This window comes from Microtus ochrogaster, unplaced genomic scaffold, assembly GCF_000317375.1.
Source record: "Microtus ochrogaster isolate Prairie Vole_2 unplaced genomic scaffold, MicOch1.0 UNK68, whole genome shotgun sequence".
NCBI lineage: Eukaryota > Metazoa > Chordata > Mammalia > Rodentia > Cricetidae > Microtus > Microtus ochrogaster.
The window spans coordinates 154677-175755 of NW_004949166.1; the positions used below are offsets into that span (position 1 = coordinate 154677).

Sequence of the window (21079 nt, forward strand, 5' to 3'; positions counted from 1 at the left end):
GGGGCACATGGTGGTCACAGCACCTGTAACTGCAGCTCTGGGAGCCAATGCCGCCTTCTGGCCTCCACAGGCACTTGTGTACATGGAATGCATTCATATGCAACACAGAAACAAAAACTAAAAATAAATATTTTAAAAAATACTGTAGTTTGACCTAAACAGAGAACTCTTAACAGAGGAATCTAAAATGACTGAAAGACACTTCAGGAAATGTTCAACATCCTTAGTCATCAGAGAAATGCAAATCAAAGCAACTCTGAGATTCCATCTTACACCTGTAAGAATGGCCAAGATCAGAAACACTGATGACAGCTTATGCTGGAGAGGTTGTGGGGAAAAGGGAACACTTCTGCATTGCTGGTGGGAGTGCAAGCTGGTACAGCCCCTTTTGATATCATTATGGTGATTTCTCAGAAAATTAGGAAACAAGCTACCTCAAGACCCAGCAATACCACTTTTGGGTATATATCCAAAGGATGCTCAATTGTGGACATGTGCTCAACTATGTTCATAGCAGCATTGTTTGTCATAGTCAGAACCTGAGAACAACCTAAATGCCCCTCTACCAAAGAATGGATAAGGAAAATGTGGTATATTTATACCATGGAGAACTACACAGCAGAAAAAAACCAACGACATCTTGAAATTTGCAGGCAAATGGATGGATCTAGAAAACATCATATTGAGTAAGGTAACTCAGACCCAGAAAGGCAAACTTCATATGTATTCACTCATAAGTGGCTTTTAGACATAAAGCAATGAAAAACTAGCCTACACTTCACAATCCCAGAGAACCTAGACAACAAAGAGGACCCTAAGAGAGACATACAGGGATATAACTAACATACATGGGAAGTAGAAAAAGACAAGATCTCCTAAGTAAATTTGGAGCATGAGGACCATGGTAGAGGGTGGAAGGGGAGGGGAGATGAAAAGAGGGGAACGGAGAAAAATATATAGCTCAATAAAACAATTTTTAAAAATTACCGTAGTTCTAAAAAATAGTTTTTTTTAAATTTTTTTATGATTTATTTATCTTTATTTTATGTGCATTGGTGTGAAGGTGTCAGATCCCTTGGAACTGGATTTTCAGACAGTTGTGAGCTGCCATGTGGGTGCTGGGAATTGAACCCGGGTCCTCTGGAAGAGCAGTCAGTGCTCTTAACCACTGAGCTATTTCTCCACTATTTAAAGCAAAATTAATATAAGAGGGTGATGTTCGCAGAAGCCCAGGAATGCTCTGACAGTCAACAGTAGTGGGAAGACCTCACAGCGCATGTCTCAGAACACAGCCACTGTTTGACAGACACAGATGGACTGGGTCAGCATGGAGAAACACAGAAAAGGAGCAAATACTAAGAGTACAGACTCAACCCCATTCCTGTTCAGAACACTAAGTACAAACGGATCAAAGACTCCAATTAGAAATCAGTGATTGTCAGACAGCATTAAAAAAAAGCAACATACAGCTTGGCATGATGGCTCACACCTTTAATCCCATCATGAATGAGACAGAGGCAGGCAGATCTCTGTGAGTTCAAGGCCAGCATTCTAGGCAAACCAGAGCTACTTGGTGAGACCGTGTCAAAAAAAAGTGTGTGTGTGGGGGAAGAAATAACAAGTCACCTATAAAGACAAATTTTCAATTATACATAAAGACAGGCTGAAGGTAGAAGCATGGAAAAGATGAACAACACAAAGAACAAAGCTAAGAAGACAGAGGCTGCTGTTCAGTATCAGCTCAGGCCGACTTTGAGACAAAGTGCAGCAGGAGGCAGAGGAGGACACTCTAGGCGGGGTACAGTTCAGGGCCAGTGCTTGCCCAGCACATGGGAGTCCTGGGTTCCATCTCAAGTGTTCTCGCTCCTCCCCTCTCCCTGCTCTGGCACACTACATGCAACACACACACACACACACACACACACACACACACACACACACACACACCCCTACATGTAACTTCAGAAAGAACGGTTCATTTGCAAGGGGGAAGCAAGCGTCTGAAATGCTTACAGACCTCAAGGCACTTCAAAGACAATGAAGAAAACTGGCAGAAATAAAGGGTGAACTAGGTAGAGCAGGACAGGTCCTAAGAGCCTTCCTCAGGAACCGGTAGAAAACCAGACTGCAGCCCAATCAGTAAGAACCTGAACTGTAGACTGACTAAAATGGACAGCATCTGTCCCGCACCTGTCTCCTCTAGGTGTGTGAGGTCTGCTCTCACACACAGAGCCACATGCAGGACCCAAACCAGAGACTGACAACAGGATTAGCTAGATTAAAGATGCCTACAAAATCAACAAGTAATTGGAAATTAGCTAATTTCTTCTAAAGAACTCATGGATCAAAGAATAAATCACATGAAGAAAAGATTTAGGCCGGGCATGAGGGATCTTGAACTCACTGTGTAGCCAAGTTCAAGGCTGGCTTTGAATTCCTGATGGCCTTGCCTCCTCTTCCAGGCATGAAGCACCAGACTTGGTTTTGAAGTTGATGTAAAACAAAGACACGCTAGCTGGTGGTGGTGGCACACACCTTTAATCCCAGCACTCAGGAGACAGAGGCAGGCGAATCTCTGAGTTCAAGGCCAGCCTGGTCTACAGAGTTAGTTCCATGACAGCCAGAGCTACATAGAGAAACCCTGTTTTGAAAAACAAAAACAAAAAACAAAGACAAAATGTCTAAGAAACCTGTATGATATCCATTTCTGGAGATACCTAGGCTGGGGGTTGACCTGTTAACAGCCCATGCACATGGATCCAGAACTGTGGGCCCCAAGGAAGCCTTTCCAGACACAGGTACATCACAACCATGTCACACACTCAGAGGCCACTGTACCAAGGGGCTGAAACTCGGTCTTAGTTTATGGGAAGAGGGCTACCATTCAAGAATGCCCCAGCATGCCAGGCATGGTGGCACATGCTTTTAACCCTAGCACTCAGGAGGCCGAGGCAGGCAGATCTCTGTGAATTTGAATCTAGCCTGTAGTAGTGAGTTCCAAGACAGCCAGGGGTATATAGGGAAACCCTATATCTCAAACAACAACAAAACCCCAGGATTGTTTATGGTGTAAAATGCGACCCTTTGGGCTGGTATGGTACACATGCCACCCCAGCACTTAGGAGACAGAGGCAGGATCAGGAGTTTAAACTCATCCTTGGCCACACAGCGAGGTTGAGGACAGTTTGGGCCCCATGAATTTGTCTCAAATATTAAAATAAGAAGGCTGGAGAAATGATTCAGCCATTAAGAGTACTCATTGTTCTTCCAGGGGACCCAGGTTTGCTTCCCAGCACCCATGTTAACTCATAGCCACCTGTAACTGCATTTTCAGGGAGTCTATCGCTCCTCTGGCCTCTCTTGGAACTGTACAACATGGTTAACACAGACAAAACATTCATACACATAAAATAAAAATATTTAAAAATTTTTTAAAATTTATGAACAAATAAAAAAGAAAAAGAAATCAGCAGCAGGTCAAAGGCTAGATCCATAGGACACAGCTACACCTTGAAGGGCCAGGAAGGACTAAGAAGAACTGAAACCCACATAGGAAACTCGTGTAAGCCTCATGAACAGCTGGTAGATAGACTTCTTTCCCAGGGGACTGAAGGAAACTAGGAAGGTAATTACCTTACTGGCTGTTCTTAAGCTAGTTTTCAAATGCATAAAACAAGGAACAATGGGAACAGGGACTAGGGGAGGGAGAGGCCAGCAGGGAGGTTCTCTTGTACCCCAGGGCCTTGGCCACGTGTGTGCCTAGGCAGGTGTCTATGTGCATCTCCAGAGACAGCCATATTCTTCTCAAGCACGTGTGGACCACTGATGCAAACTGAACCAGCTCTGCATTTCAAAGAACTGAAGTCATTCAGACCTTGTTCTCTGACCACAATGTAATTAAGTTAGAATTTGAAAACCAGAAGATAACTGGGGTGTGGGGTGGGGAATCAAACACTTAGAACCATAAAAAACACTCCAATCAGCTCGGCTTAGAGGCCAGAGAAAATAAACACAGGGTCCACCTAGAAGTGAGGGGTGATGATACCTGGCAGCGGGAAGCTACGGGGACACAGGCAGAGGAACTGCGACTGATAGGTGCCACGTCCAACGTGAGCTGGAATGACCGAGTACGCCCAAGGACAGGGCTGAAGAATGTGGCTGACACTCACATACCAGTCGCCAACAACTACAAAATGTTCATCAGACAAGTATGTAGAGATTTTTCACATATGTAGAGATTAAAGTTAAAAGTCTAGAAAAACATGCCCCCATCCCCAAGCCCAGCGTGCAGAGTCCAGACTAAAGCAGCTCAGGCCAAGTGTTTGAGGAACAAGAGGCCCAGGTTTCCTGCCTGAACCCCCAGCCCTGCAATACAACAGCAAAGAAGAGGTTAATTCATGCCCGGACTTAGCCTCTGAGCAGAAGAGCAGGGACCTCTTCTGCAGCTTCTAGCTCCTCAATGCCACTAGCAAAACTACGTGGTAGGAAGCTTGGGTGCCAGTCAACTGCAGCCCAAAGTCTGACCCAGTGGAGTCAGTGAGACACATATCACAGTTGGTTACCTTAGAACTATTCCTCTTTGAGATGGAGTCTCACTAGGGAGCCAAAGTGGTCTTCAATTCCTAGGCTCAAGTGAGCCTCTTGCCTCAGCCTTCTGGAGAGCCGAGACTACAGGTGCACACTGCCACAGCAGGCTTTACTTCATTGCTTTGATACTAAAGGGAACACAATTGCACTTTCTAAATTAACAGAGTCAAGAAGACCATCCAAGTCCATAGAAATGGCTCCGTTGGTAAAAGTGTTGGCTAAGCAAGCACAGGGACCTGAGTTTGGGCTGTTAGCATTCACATAAAAAACAATCTACAGCAATGATGCTGGCTTGGAATCCCAGTACTGGGGAGGTGAAGGACAGGAGGGTCTCTGGGGCTTGCTGGCAGCGAGTCTAGGTAAATGGTGAGCTCCAGGTAAACAAACAAACAAACAAATAAATAAATAAAGGGTTGGGGCTGGCCCAGCAGTTAAGAATGAGTCTTAACAGCTCTTGCACCCACGTCAGGCAGCTCACAACTGCCTCTTAACTCCAGCTCCAGGGGATCTAATATCCCTTTCTGGTCATATGCACATATACACACTTTAAAATAAAATAAATCTTAAAAAAAAAAAAGAGTGGAGCGTGACTGATGAAGATCCCAGAGGTCAACCTCTACCTGCACAAGCACATACAGACACATACATATATACTATACATACACGAACACACATATACAAATAAGAGTAAGAAAGCCCATGTCAGTCAGAGAGAGGCAATAAACACATTTGTCAAAACCCAGCACCCATTCACAGTCCAGTTTGTCCCCCACAGACATGGAAGGAACTTCACCCAGTGAGAACCTGTCACTACCCAGTTCCATCCAAAGTGACCTGCTTCATATGACAAGTCTGGGTCCCAACGAATGCCAATAGCAACGCAGTCCTCCAGCTTTCTTGTTGCCATGCCCTCTCTGGCCCTTCCAGGGTTGGGCTCCAATTCATGGCCTGCTGACACCGTCTGTCCACTGGCTCTGACCACCTCTTCTTGTCCCTCTGATGTCTCTTGTGGTCTGATATTTTGTCCATCTTCTACGTTCTCATCTGGCAGAGCCCCAGCCTATTCTAAATGTTTCCCAACTGAGTGTGGCCACAGCAGTTAAAAGAGCGAGCTCAGGTGGGAGCTCTGTGTACGAGGCATCGGTCTGCTGATGTGGACCCTCCATTGCTCTCTGTCCTCACTAGGCTCCACACACAGGTTGCAAAGCCTGCACCGGGGCAGGGTGTGGAGCAGATGCTGTGGTGTGGTGCACCTGAGCATGCATGTGGGGCTCGCCCATGCCTGCAGACAGACCTGGTTGCTCTTCCTGAGACTGGAGAGCTATATATGATCCTGGGGGAACTGGGGGCTGGGAACCTATACATGGGACTGTATTGACACTTTTATCTTTGTCTCTCTGAGAATGCTGGCTTGGCCAAAGTAGAGAGGGGACTGTTGGGTACAGAGTGGCCCCATGGGGACCCACTCAGGGCCCTGTCTCAAGGACACTTCCTTGCTGCTTCCTTGTCCTAGGAACTTAACAGTGCTGATTTCCAGAGAGATGAGGGCAGCTCTTAACCCTATGCCTGGCTGCTAATTACTCTGAGCCCCGACTGATCCTCAGAGGCAAAGAGGTCTCACGCTGACTTTTTCCTGCCTCCCTACAAGCTCTTGATGTGAGAAGAACCTCATGTTCTGCTCCAGTATGTACAGGCCCTCTTGGTACCCATGGAGATGACCGTACAGTTTTCTGACCAGCTGCCCCAGTGGCTCTCTTGAGGCCACGACTGTGGCACAACCAGGACTGCAGATGGATACAAGGCTGGGACTCTGCTCAGCACACTGGGCTGATCTGGGTAAGGGAGCCTTGTTATTACTTAACGACCTAAAATACTACGGGCTGTAAATCAGTCCCTGCTTCAAGGCTGTGGGCCCTACTCTGTGTGGAGGAAGGAGAGGGCCTGGGTACCACCTGTATCTAAGCCCAAACATGATGGCTAGCAGCAGAGCCACCTCAGGGAGGCAGGAGTGAGCTAACGTCCCTGAGGTTCCCCAGGCACTCTCCAGTATGCTGTCCTCCGCAGGCATCCTACTGGTCATAGCAGCCCCTCCCTGCCTGAGTCCTGGCCTGGGCTCAGGACCCTCCAGAAAGGCTCTCTGGCCACCAGTGGCTCTTACAGCTCATGACCTCAGGTGCCAGGAATGCTCGGCGCGGCACCATCTGGTTCTGATTACCCATGCTAGGCTGCGGGCGCCTCAGCCAGGGATCTGTGTCCCGAGTGGCTGGGAGATTGATTTGGGTTCCTTGGAGGCTTTAGCAGGAGGATGTGAGGAAAGCACGTCTGAACCAGTGGGGCGTGGGCCAAGGCGGGCGGCCATGTTCTGGTGCCATGGCACCAGCAAGGATGCTGTGGACTGGAGGCCATCTCACTGGCTCTCAGGTGTTAAAAAATGACCTCAAATAGCTTGCCCTGGCAAATTACCAGATGCTTCCTTCCCCGAGGCCTGGGCTATAAGAACGAGGATCTTTGGGGCTCTAAGGCCAACACTGGACCTGACTCTGGGTTAAACAGCTCTGGGCCTTCATCAGATTCGTGAGTCATTCGCACCCTCCCAAGCAGGAAGGCAAGCTCAGCAGGGGGCCTGGGGCTCCCTACCTCCTTTGATGTCTACTGCTGAGTCGGGCCCTGCCCACCTCACCCCAACTACTTCCAGGCTGCAGTTCCTAGCTCCCCTTCTGCTTTAACTTTTCAATTCATTAGTAGAGTAAAAGTGCATCTCTGGACTGAAACATGCCCATAAATTAAGTCTTAAGTTCCAGCAGCTGTTTCCCAAACATGTAGGGAGATTCCAAGAAGATATGGGCTGGAAGGACTTTTCCCGGGTGCAGGATACGAGAGTAGGAGATGCCCAGCTCTTGCAGGAGGGGCCTAGGTGTCCATCCTCTGCCTTCAGGCTGATGAGTCAAGCCACAAGGGGATGGATGCTGGACCCCACAGGGTGGTGCCGCTACCCTTTACCAGGCCTCAGAGGCAGGAAGGGTGTGTGAAGGAGACCCCCAAGCCTACTTGCTGGACTCAGCACCTAGTGAGGTGGGGACTCAGGACACACAGATGCAGTGGTCAAGTACTGTGCTTTCCCTTATGCTCACATGCAGGGCATGGTTCTGGGGGCTTAGGAGCTCTTCTGCAGGTTCGAGACCCTTCCCTTTACAGGAAACTTGTGGGTCTCTCAGACATGGAGGGAAGGATGGGTGGACATACAGGACAGTTTTACTCTCAATCCACTATCTGCCCAGCGCAGCTGGACCCTAGAGATGGTTAATGCTTAGTGCTATGGGTATGTGCCTGCCTTACCGCTGGGTCTCACTGCCCATCTTCCCCTTTTCTGCTAGGCATTGCTGGTGGGGAGGCCAAGTTACCTATGCTGTCTCTACTTTCCTGAATCTGCCCCTACTTGGCTACAGTCACTATGCCCAAGCCATGGCATATGGTCTTTGGGTACTTCTATGGTTCTATTCCACATCAGCCTCCTTTTGATCTGGGACTTCTTCTGCCCCTTATTTACTGTCCACAATCAGTCCCTTTCCCAGAATGGCCTCATAAGGCCCTAATTTCTACCCTGGGTTTAGTGATGCCCTCAAGAACCTGGGTGGCACCCAGCACCAACCTAGCCCTGACTTTCCCCACCACACCCCTCAGGAACTGGGATAAGTCATTTAGACCTGGGCCTGATGTGCACAAAGCAAACCCTATCCTTGGCTGCAAGATCTGAGCAGGGCGGTGTGAGTGTGCTGAGCAAGGTATCTTCCCACTTTGGGAAAGTGCAGTAATGACCTCTGATGCCTCCTATTGGGTGGAGGCAACCTGGACCACCATGCCCCCAAAGAAGAGTTGCATGACCCCCCCATTGACTTTATTGCTTTAGCCAATCCAGTGAGACTGGGTGCTGGGCTACAGCCATATGATATTCCATAGGGCACGTGGCTCTCCCACCAGGGTTGTTTCCACTGTTTGGCCAAGGCCAGGTCTGCTTTCTGAGACTCCAGATAACAGGCGCCTTTCCTACCTTTAGTCGGTGTATCCAGACCACCTGTGGTGTCTTGGTAACCTACAGTCTGCCAGACCTGTACAAAACCAAGTCCTGGATATATATATTTCACAACCCCTGCCATCATTTCTCCAGCCCAAATGGGGAACAAGCCAGCTAGGCCCATTATGCTGCACTCTAGGGGACAGAGGCAATCCTGGGGCCATACAGGACATTGTGGAGTTGTCTCCAGCAGGCCTTGATCCTCCAAGGCCTTATTGCCTGGTGGGCTTTCCTGTGCTCTGTGAGCAACAGTGTCCCGAGGACCAGCTTACAGATCCACCAGGCCATTGCTTTGCAGGATTTGCCATAACTTTTCTTTTTCTTTTCTTTCTTTTTTCCTTTTTTTTCCCCTTTGATTAATCAGTTCCTTACTGACCAAATTCCTCTGAGTTTTCACAAAGGAGTTTGGTCTGCCTGGACACTACGTGCCTTTTTTTCTAGATGGACAAGACTTGATGGCTGTTAACCCGAGGTCCAGGAGAAACCCAAACCATGTGAATGGTGAGTTCACGCCCACTGGCCCCTGCTCCCTACTGCCTCCGAGTGATTAATTAGCTAGGGAACTGCAGCCACTCCTCTTCATGCCTAAATATTGTTTCGGCCTATCAGACTGTTAGTGCAGAGCAGGATAAATGAGGCCCGGGCCTGTGCACTGACCTGCAGGGACTGCTGGCCGTCCAGACTCCAGACAGCTAGTACCTTCCCGGCAGAGCCTGAGACGCCCTTGGCCTTCTGAGAGTCGAAGTCAAGGCCCATGACAGGTTCTTCATGGCAGGCGATTCGGCTGCACACCTTCCGCTCTGAGATGTCCCACAGGGTTACCGATCCATCCTCATAGCCAGCCAGAAGGAGTGGGCGGGGACTGGAGTTAATCTGTAGGGAATGGCACAGTGGTTGGCTCCCAAACAGTCTTGTCTTCACTGAACTGTAAGACTGCAGGACTAGCTCTCTCTCCAGCCATGTCCACAATGGGGATGGCCTGGTCAGAGCAAGAGTCCCTTTGCTTTCCATGTAACCTAGCAGGCTTCCACATCCCTCTCAAGGGGCTGGCAGGGCCGCTGCTCAGTACCTGAGGAGCTGGGGGTGGAGTCTGAGCCCCCAGAACTCACATTGTCATGCATTTTCACCTACACTGGATCCTGTCCAAAGCAAGGATGACATAACACCCACTGGCACCCACCCATCAGCACCCTGGGGCAGCCAGGGATGGACTCAGACTTCTTCCTTATCTCCTCCAGATGTAAAACTTCAAGTCCCTCCTGGCTGAGACTAGTCATCTTCTAGAACCCGAGGCAGGAAAGTTGCGAGCTCACGGGGATGGACTTTCAGGGCTTTGTTAACATAGCTGCAAGAGCCCCCCACCCCCTTTGGAAGTTTGGTGTGAGAGGCCCTCACTATCATGATGGATGAGGGCGAGGGTCAGAGGGCTCTGCGCCCTGGGCTGACGCTCGTTTATTTAGCCTCTGAAACAACTACAAAAGAAGAGTGCTTCAGGATTCCAAGTCACCCTCAGGGACATGCCATCAGTCCCTGTACGGCACAGCAGCCCAAGAGAAACTGCACAGGGCTGAGCAAGGACGCCTGGGCTAGTCAGAGGCCTATGACATGCATCTAACAAACAGCACAAGGGCCAGAGCTCTCTGGGTCAGGCTGTGGCTGAGGTGTGGTGTAGTGTAAGCTTGGTGGAGGGGTGGGGGCAAGGCACACTGTAGACTAGCTTCTGGGAAGATGGCAATGATAAGGAAAGGACGACACAATGACCAGATTTTCCGCAAGAACAGTGAACTTGCCAAGGCCAGAGCTGCCACCAAGGGCCCCTATATGTCCAGAAATGGCTTGTAAATGGGTATATCCTATTGGTGATCCAGATTTACGTATACAGAATAGGAAGGAGCGAGGCTCCTGGGAGGAAACATGAAGTTTCCTGTGTTTCCTGGGCAATTTACTTTTCGTATCATCTTCCATCCCTCCCTGCTAGGGTCAGTGTCCATACTGTGTCCTTTGACCACAGCCTTAAGAGGCAGTGTCCAGTGCCCCGCAGAGTGGTTCTGCTTGGCTCTGCCCCTGAGTTCTGTCACAGGAGGAACTAGTTGCTGGTGTTTCTCAGGTCATCTGCTTGGAAGTGGTTTGTGCAGGCCTACAGTGTTTGCTGCTGTTTAGACCAGGACAGGGGCAGCACCAGGCTCAAGAATCCCAGAACCCTCTGCACCCCAACCAGGAATACAGGCCAATTGTTGCCACTCTTAATCACCACCCACAGCATGGGCCCCTGGTAGATGCTGCCCTAGAAGCCCATTTAGAGAACCCTCTCACTACTTGACTAGAGCCCCAGCAGTGATCTGTGGTGACATCTATACCCACCTCTACAGCTCTAGCTACGCTGCCTCCTTCCCCCTGCAGCTTTCCTTGTTTGTTTGTTGTTTTGTTTTGTCTTGAGTCGGGGCAGTTCAGAGTCCTCATCATTGGTGTCAGCTCTAACTGGCTTGTACAAAGCTTGTGACTGAGTTCTGAGCAACACAGATTATTCAGGAGCTACTAGATAAGGTCCCTCTGCCATGGTACCAAGGGTGGCCAGCTCAGGAGCCAGATGACCTAGAAGGTATGTCTGGTCTTTCAGCCCCGGCCAGTTACCACCATAGTGTAGCCCCAATCACATCACTCTACTGGATCTCCCTGGTTCCTGTAGCCTTCAGTGACAGGCACCACAGGCTGCACAGTGTCCCTGGTGGTCACAGCCTTGACGCTGCAGGACTGAGGATAAGAAGTCACCCTGCCTTGCCTTCCCTAGCAGTTCCCCTCGCCTTCAGCGGGGACCTAGACACAAAGATTGGTCCGGTAGCTTCTCTGGACCTTTGAAATAAGCCTGAGAGATAGTAGCAGACCAGGCCTATAGGAACCCCAGTGGTGTGCACAGCTCAGTTGAGAGGCCTCAAGACTCAGACGGGAACTTTCTGTGAGGGTGGGTACTGGTGATATTACAGCCTATCTGTCCTGTGATTATTACTGTGGCAATGCAGGACTGCTACTTTAGAGCATGAGCTAAAGATGAGCACGAGTGATTCAGAAGATGCACCAGGTCAGGATACTTTCCACACTCACACCAGTGAGCTCATACCCTAGGACTTCTGGATTTAGGAGAAAACAAAGAGCATTCCTATAACCAGAGGCTTGTTGCAGCTGTGAGCTTCACATTGGATCTGTATCCCCAACAAAACTGTGATTTGTCCTTCTGTCAACCATATTAATTACCGTAACAAGTTGGTACATCCCTTTCTACACTTCTCTTCTCTGATGGAATTTTTACACGATTGGGCAGAGAGCCACGTTTTCCAGGGTACAGAAGAGGAGTGGTGCAGCCACAGGTGCCTGTGCCAGGCCTGTGTGTACCATGGTCACCTCCTTCGGTACTTCAGTGTGAGTAAAGTCAGGAGGCAAGATGAGGACACATTTATTTTCCCAGTGCCCAGACACTCTCGAGAAGCTCCATCAGGACAGTGAAGCCAAGAACTAGGCTCTGCCCCTGAGTCAGGCTGCAAACTCATGGGCCCAGGAGCTCTGTCAGCTAGGCTCTCAGGAGCCTTGGCTCCCCAAAGGCTTTCCTCCAGGAAGCTGCACAGCAAAAGCTGAACACAAGGATCAGCTTACTCAAGACTTCAAATCTAAACTTAACCCTCTCAGTTAAGAAACTGCAAGAAGCCGGATGGTGGTAGTACACCTTTAAACCCAGAATTCAGGAGGCACAGGCAGGCGGATCTCTGTGAGTTCGAGGTCAGGCTGGTCTACAGAGAGAATTCAGAACAGGCACCAAAGCTACACAGAGAAATCCTGTCTTGAAAAACAAAAATAAAAAAAGAAGAAGAAAAAAAGGAAGAAAGAAAGAAACTGCAAGAGCTGGAGGGATGGTGGCACAGTGGTCAAGAGCACTGGCTGCTCCTACAGAGGTTCCAGGCTTGGTTCTTAGCACCTCTATGGCAGCTACAATACTCTATAGCTCCAATTCCAGGGGATCTGAAGTTATCTTTTGACTTCCACAGGCACCAGGCACACAAGTGGTGCACAAGCATTCATGAAGCCAAAATACTCATACGTATAAGATAAAAATAAAAAATAAAGCAAGAAATTGCAAGGAAAGCCAGTTGAAAGAAGGCCAGACATCTTTCTGCCTTCCGTCCCGAGAGAACCTCTGGGGTAGGCACAGAGGTGCCCTCCCAGGCTTTTGTGGGTCATGCGGGCGATTCCAAACTGAATCATGTGGTCATGCCCACTTCACCTCACGTTTAAAAGTGTTCAAGGAGGCAGCAAGCCACGAGGGAGAAATCACCAATGAGAACTAAGAAGATGGCCAAAGGGTTACAACCCCTCCCCGCATGGACGCTGCCCTGTGACCCGCCCACTGTGGTGTCTGTACCTATTAAGACTGTGAGGCAGGCTTCCTGGATTTTCTGCAATGAGACAGTAAATAGAGACCCAGGAGTAAAAGATGCTGACCTGGACACCTTGAGAAGGTCTGGGCCTGTTTCTGTGTGTAGGGAGGGACTCCAGACCTTAGGCTGTGATGACTGTCTGGGTCTTAGTTTTTGCAGCAGCCCCAGGAGAAACGACTATCAAGAACAAAGGAAATGGCTACAGTTTTAGACTTCCCTGGAATGGCCACGGGGAAACTGTCATGCTAACGTTAGACTTCCCTGGAATGGCCACGGGGAAACTGTCATGCTAACGTTAGACTTCCCTGGAATGGCCACGGGGAAACTGTCATGCTAACGTTAGACTTCCCTGGAATGGCCACGGGGAAACTGTCATGCTAACGTTCCTGAGACCTCTGTAAGGTAGAGAAGTGGCAACAGTGAATGCCCAGAACAGTGAGGGCCACACAGGCTTGTTGACATCAGTTAGCAGAGGCGAGGACCAAGGTGCTGAGGAAAAGGGCATGTGTTCTTCTGGGAGCAAGCTCCACAGCTGACCTAACTGTCCCGTCCTCACAGTCACATCTGGGCACTGTGGAGCAAGCCTGCCAGGGCCTGCGGAGGGTGATTTCCTTGCAGTGTTTCTAGCAGGAGCCCAGAAGAAGCCGATGTCCAGTCAGTGTTGGGCCCCAGAAGACAACAGGTACATGTTCTCTAAAGGATAATGCTCATAGGTTTGATGACAAATACAACCGAGTGGGGCATGACTCAGGGCTGTCGGGTGTGGCTGGCGCACGCTGTCTTACCTGCCACAGCCCCAGGCACATGGGCATGCCTGGCTTGGCATCTGCCTCCGGCTTCAGGGTGCACACTGACGTCTTGGATGGCATCTCCAGAATCTGAACCTGACAGTGAGAAAACAAGCTGATTTGGGCTGATGCCAAGCCGAGTCTATGCTATGCAAACAAGAGACGTTTAAGGCGATTAGCCAAGGCTGCTGTGAGTTTCTGTCTGCTCCTCTCCCTGTAGGGACCTGAGAGCAGAGCCTTCTAATTAGTTTGCACAGGCTAAAGGGCTTAGATGCTCCTGGGGTCCTTGCAAAACAAATGCTCACATCATTCCTGAATGACCAGCCCTTCACCAGCAAGCAGTTATGGCACACCTTGCCCCAGTTTGTCATTTGGGCAAAGCAGGCCTGGTTTACTTGGTCCTGCTTACTCTGCCCATCCTCCCTCTCCTTCACTTGTCTCTCTTGCCTCAGTTAGAATCTGCAATGGCATTCTTTGACCAATCGCAGGCATATAAAATGATGCAAAATCTTGTGTGGAAGGCCTGGGACTCATCCACTACCCACCTAGAAAATTACCACGTTGCCAGAGCTAAAGGCAGCTCCACTGAATCCTGGTTTCCCGGTACCCAAGAACCTGACTTACCAAACTAGACTACCTAGATGCCAGGCCTTTGTGTGCCTGGGCTGAGATGAGCCTTATGGGCCAGCTTCCCATGTGGGTATGCAAATCTATGTGGACTACTTATATGCTGGCCAGCACCATCCACAAGGACCAGACTAAACTGGGTCCCCAAACATCCTGTATCTAAGGTGCTAACCTGGTACCCTCATTCATTTGTGTCACCTCTCTGTGAGCTCAGCAGAACAGAAGGGCCCCACGTGACATTCTGTATCCCAGTACAAACCAAATGTTTTCTATGCCCTTTAACCACCTGGTGTGCCTATTTGTACCTTTTGGTGTCATGTGAGCTGAGTGGATTCCGGAATCCTTGAGCTTCTCTAGGTACCAGCAAGAGAAATTCTCCATGGCAACTAGCAAGCGCATGAATACAAGCCTGCTGAGCATGCCCAAGTCTGCACACAAGGCATCAGCGCTCCAAAGGGATGGAGGGTATAAACTAGACAGAATATACCCAGGATGGCCAGGCTGGTACAATGTCTGAGAGGCCAGAGCCTGGGCAAGTAACAGCTGTGTTGTCCTTACCAACCCATGCCACAACCTCATCTGTCACAGTCACAAAGATGATTCTATGTCAGTCACCTGGGCTGGGTCCAGGGCAGCTTTCAGGCAGTGCAGAATGGCAAGCACACAACCTGGTCCTTTGGTTAGAGCCCTGCTGATACGCCCACTTCTGATAAGTGGGGGCCAGGGTGTTCTCTGGCAGGGTAATCTCACCAGAATCCCCACAGTGATTGGACTTCTAAAGGCCAACACTAGTAATGGTTCACAGCCCTGTCTCATCCGCTGCTGAGTCTTATAGCCCCTGCCCTTGTAGTGGGAGGAAACTTGCTCAGGCCTTTGGGAGACAGACCGAAGAACACTTGGCTGCCTGTGGGAGGTGATAAGGGAGAGTCCTAGGCCCTGGATGTAGAGGGCAAGGCAACAGGATGGATGTTGCAGCTTCAGGGACAGGTAAGCAGGACAGTGCCCAGAAGATATGGTTCTAAGGAGGCAGAGAGGTTACTGTGAGCAGAGGGGTTGGTGACTAGTCAGACTACACAGCAGACCACCCAAGGGCAGAGTGCCCAAGACATGGGAAGGGGGTATGTATGGAGGAAGGCGGGACAGAGGAAAACATGTAATAGGAGGTAGGACTGCCACAGGGGAAGCAGAGATGGACAGTGTGACAGGGGCCAGCAAGTGTGCGCTAGAGTTGCTCCCAAGCCAGAAAGGAAAAAACGGGAGGGAGATCCTATCCACAGTCCTGTCTCCTCAGGCCCATGGTCCTCCACAGCCAGCAGCACTGAGCAGGCAGCTCCTGCTGGTGCTGGCAGATCAGGCCCGTGTACTGGGTTAGGCTTGGCTCCTGCCCAAGAAAAGTCATTTTGTCTCCAAGCAGATCTAGTTCATAAATAATGAGATAGTAACAGGCATTTATTTGTTCATGATTGCATTTAAATCACCAATTAGGAGCTACATATACTTTTCTTGCCAGTTTGCCAAAAACCTGTTAAAAGTTTTATTAATGTGAGGGGTGGGGGAGTTGTTTCCGCCTGTACAGCAGGCCAGGCAGTGCCAGGTCACCCCAAGCCACAGACCCACAAGATGCCACTCTGAGGGTTAAGAGAGCTCAGTTATTCTCAGGCTGCTGATGAGCACAGTCTTCCTCTGTGGAGGTCACAGGTTCCTGCACAGTTTTAACCAGCTTCCTGGCTTAGCCCTCAGTGCAGGTGGTGCTGGATTTTCAAAACAGTTTTTATTCTCTCTCTCTCTCTCTCTCTCTCTCTCTCTCTCTCTCTCTCTCTCTCTCTCTCCCTTTCCCTCCCTCCCCCTCCCTCCCTCCCCCTTCTCCCTCTGTGTATGTGTACAGCTTTTATGACACAGATCTCTCACCATGTGCAGTCTGTAAATTGAACTTAGGCTGTCAGGCTAGGCAGCAAGCACCTTTACCGCTGAGCCATCTGAACAGCCGGACATTGTATTTTCAGAAGCTACCAGCATATCCTGAGCAAATGGTTGTTTTCCAGGCTGCCAGGAATCTGCCTAAACTGGGCCCTGGAAAAGCACAGCTGGCTTAGGCCCAAACAATGCCTGAGAGCATGCTCCCACCCCTCGCGGCCGTCTGGGTGGCCACACTTGCCCAAACTTAGCATTTTTCCTTCTGGAAACAAAAGTTGGCAGTGGGTGCCAGATGGAAAGCTCCAGTGTCTGTAGGAGGCTCCACGCTCAGGAAGGCTAGGCACTGCTCTCCTGGCTCCCAGACGCCTGGAGAATCAGGCTAGGCAAGGTAGCTGCCCTGGGTCTGACCCTGGGAACCTGCTTTTCTGATGTAGGATGGATGCTGAGTTTTCTACATTCTCAATGCAAATCCCAGATTGGGATCCTAGACAGCCCTAAGTTCACCAATAACTCCCACCTGAGACCCCTTACACTCCAGCCTCTCTCTACGGCCATAATGGGGTCTTCCTGAGTTCTCAGGTAGGGACAGTCCTTGTCATGGCCTGTGGGCTCTGCAGATTTTGTATCTGTGACTTCTGCCTCCTCATGCAGCATCACTTCCAGAATGTACATGTATCGAGTTGAAGCACAGTCCTCACCTTTTGGCTGTTCATCACTGGTCATGCCTTGTACCCATAGCTCTGCATACAGGGTAATGGCAGTTCTATAGGAAGAAGCCTGAGACAGGGCTAGTTTACTCTTACAGAAAGCAGAGGATTCTGGTTTTGGATCCATCTCCTGGGACTCCCTGTTGCTCAAGCCTCACTGCTGCTGGGTTGCCATTTTCAAATGTCTTTTTTCCCTGTTCCTTTCCTTTTTGCCAGTTTGTGGAACAGCTTGTTTCACAGAAGCCTCGGATGCCCAGGAGTTCCTCTGAACCTCTTCTTACCTCCAGACTTGCTCCCATTCTGGCTTTTGAAATGTAGGCTTTATCCTCCCTTCCCTGGCCACTCCCATGCTCATTCAGCCTCCAGAACCTGCATTTTCACAAGCTCCACCCGTGTGTGAATTCCCCTGTTGCTTCACTGTACTGGTGTCTCTGCTGCCTCTTCCAACAGGCTAGCAGTGCATCCAGACCCCCAATTTCTGCAGGTCCCTCTCTGTATACAGCCATGCATGTACATGAATATGTAAATAAACATGCTTGCTTTTGTGTGTGTGTGTGTGTGTGTGTGTGTGTGTGTGTGTGTGTGTGTGTGTGCACGTGTGGGCGCGTGCACAAACACTCAGGTCTAGACACAGCCCTGAGCAGCCCTCCTCCAGGAACAGCATTATGCTGAGTACCAGGTCTGCCTGAGCCCTTCCTGATTCTCACCATTGCCCTGGAAGGCTAAGAGTTCACAGGTGACCAGGCTGGGCATCAGCCTGAGGCTGTTGGAGCTGCAGTGAAGCAGGTAAGTTGCAGACCTGACAAAAGTCCTGTGGTCCTCCTTGCTGGGAGAGGACAAGTATGTCTGGTTAAGACAAACCCAGTGTCATTAGTGCATGAGGGCTGGTCCTTACCTCACTGTTGCCCTTCCCAGGCACAGCAAGCATCCAACATAGCTGTCCCCAGGCCAGGATAGAGCTCTTGCAGAAGCCCACACTGTCCAACTGAACTTCATCCAGGATGGTATTCCTGCCCTCTGCCAAGTCCCACAGGCACAGCCGCAGGTCCCGGCCCTGGCTGATGAAACAAGGGGAGGAGGTCTATGAGACACTGTGAGCATTATGTACCCACTTGAACTGGTATCTGGCCTATAGCCCTTCCAAAGAAGGCCAGGTAAGCTTTGCACCATCCAGCCTCAGTTGAAGAGGACTTCTCCCTCAGGGTTCACAGCGGAGTTGGCACTGAGGCCAAGATAATTCAACAGACTAAGACTATGGACACATGCATGCACCTATGACCAGCCTCCTGCCGTTCAGTGCCACTGAAGTATATCTGCACCCCCTTTCTTCTCTGTAAAGTGCCTTTAAGGACTCAGAAATCTCACCTGGGTCTCTTCCAAAGTGCATTTGAGACCTACATTCACTCAAAATGCCATGCAAGCATGTTGAGAGCAGCTCCAGGCGTCACCACCAGAGCTGGAAAAAATCCAGCTGCTCTGCAGCAAAAGAATGGCCAAGTATGCTGTGCCACAGAGTGCCATTCAGCAAGGGACAGCGCCGACTGCTGACACACGCAACAGTTGGAAGGCAGCTGAGCCACGATTTGTTAAGTGAAAGAAGCCAGACCTGAAGTTCTGTAGCATGTAACTACAATCCTGTGACATTCTAGAAAAGGAGTAGGCACAGGGATGGAGAACCATGAGAGAACTGACCACAGCGGGTAGCTCTTGAGGAAATGGACACATGGCAGTGCTGTGCCAAACCCACAGACCCACAGACAGTGTGACTGTCGTTGTGCACAATGAAAACAGCCCAGCCAGCTGAGCAACAGCCTGTGAAGGACTGCACTGTGACTATGTGGATAACAGGGCACTGGTTCAGGAAGACCAAACAGAGGCTGACCTGAGGCACACAGGGAGGTGCTGACTGAACCCTACATGGCTAAAGATTCACATAACTGTAAAAACAGTGGCCCTGAGCAGGCCGGGATCCTTACAGGCACTGGCTTTCCCTCTCTGGCTGAGCAAATATTGGAGCAGTAGTGGATGTAGGGACATGGTTCCTTTCCAAAGAGCTGTGGTACAGCTGGTGAGCATACAGAACTATGGGTCATATCGGAACCTGGAGGTCAGCATGAACATGTGTGTGGCCAGACACATGCAGATAGGACACACGGATGAACACAGGTGAGTAGGACAGGATGGACATACAGGTTCAAGTCTCTGTCCCTGTGCCACCCATGGATAGCCTAGTGCCAAAACTCATCAGTTTTCTAAGCACAACAGCCCGGTTTCTGGAGAGACGTTGATTCTACAGCTGGAGTAAGGGAAAGCCAAGATGGGGTTCAAGGGTTTTGCAGCGTGGGGAAGGAAGGCAGCATTAACAAATGAACAAAGATGCTATTGGCAGCGAGCCCTTTAAGAAAGGGGAAGCAGGGACAGCTCTTCTGTGCTGACTAAAGCAGTATTCTACCAATAGAGTGAGCAGGTGTAAGGGAGACAGAGTTCCATGAGAATACACCAGACAGAACTACTTCAGGCAGAAGCCACTGCAGGAAGTTACCAACAGTGGGAAAAACCAGGTATTAACACAGGCTCAGAGTGTCCCCAGAATGTTCTAGGGTCTGTGCTGGCTTTAACAGACCTACATATTCTTGGACACCTCCCCCCCCCCCCAATGACCTGCTTCTTAGGGACCTAGGAAATACTATGGGTTGGGACCTCTTTTTTTTTTTCCCTTTTTTTGTGGGGGAGGGTAGGTGGTATTTTGAGACAAGGTCTCTCTATGTCTATCTTCTGGATGTCCTGAAGTTCACAGAGATCCTTGGGCCTCTGCCTCTGAGTACTGGGATAAAAGTTCCCTGCTTCCCCACTTTTTAAATGGCTTATTGCCAACAGCATCTTCTGTTTCATTTGTCTGCTAAGGCCATCAGGCCCTGCACAAGAACCTCCTTCTAAAACACACGGGACTGCAAGTGCTCAGGTATTTTCAGAGCTTGGAATATTTGTGTAAACTTCACCAGTTAACCCCCCTATTTTGAAAACAGGAACTAGGAAAAGCTCTGAAATCTGAAACTTTTTGAGAGCTGACATGACACTCTACAACTTTCAGATTTTTATTCAGGGAGTGGTGGCACATGGTTTTAACTCCAGCACCGAGGAGGCGGGTCTCTTTGAGTTCAGGTTCAGCCTGGTCTACAATGTAAGGTGTTCCAGGTTAGCCAGAACTATATAGTGAGACCCTGTCTCAAAAACCAATAAGAAACAAGCTTTCAGATTAGGGAAATTCATTGAATGCTGATAGTGGGTCCAGCAGGCACCACCCACCTATGTGAGCAACACCAGTCTCACTTGCCAAGGAGAGACAGAGATTCATGCACCCCCAGCACCACAAGGCTGGCAGTCAGCACACTGGGGTTCCTCCCAAACCCAGGGCCTCAGTCTTATCCTGAACCTGGGGGCATTCTATCGAGCCCTTGAAAACTACCGAGATCATGAGAAACGCAGACCAGGGAACCGATCCCAGGGCCCCTGTGTAGCTGCTAGCATTTGCTTCCTGTCTGTGACCTTGGACACTGATGTCAACAGAGCTCAGCTGGAGGGGAAGCACAGAAAGGATGCTGGGCAGCGGGCTTTGCCTGAATCCCAACCTTAGCAGCACACTCCAGAGGGACTGCAGGTCTAAAAGAAGCAACAGTGAGCTCTGGAGATAGGCCAAGGACGTTCATGTCTTAGCACAGTCTTCTCCACAAGACCCAGGAGCCCGACCACATAGGGACAGTCTGCCCAACGTGACTCCATTACCACGAAGTCACCCCTAAGAGAGTATAAACATATGTCACCCTGTTGCAGAGATAATCTTTGATAGAAGAATAATGATGCTATCTAAAATATAAAAAGGACTTTAAAGCCGGGCAGTGGTGGCGCACGCCTGTAATCCCAGCACTCGGGAGGCAGAGGCAGGCGGATCTCTGTGAGTTC

The 21079-nt window shown here is 49.9% G+C and overlaps 1 protein-coding gene across 2 annotated transcripts in view; it reads right to left on the minus strand.

Moving 5' to 3' along the window:
- Gnb1l (G protein subunit beta 1 like) overlaps positions 1-21079 on the minus strand; it is an 80992-nt gene that overhangs the window by 5628 nt on the left and 54285 nt on the right. For both annotated transcript variants that reach the window (XM_005369948.2, XM_026777470.1), the window contains exons 5-7: positions 18015-18177; positions 13869-13967; positions 9317-9532 (exon numbers count right to left, since the gene is read on the minus strand). In XM_005369948.2, coding sequence (XP_005370005.1) covers positions 9317-9532; positions 13869-13967; positions 18015-18177 — 478 coding nt within the window. The remainder of the gene's footprint in view (positions 1-9316; positions 9533-13868; positions 13968-18014; positions 18178-21079) is intronic.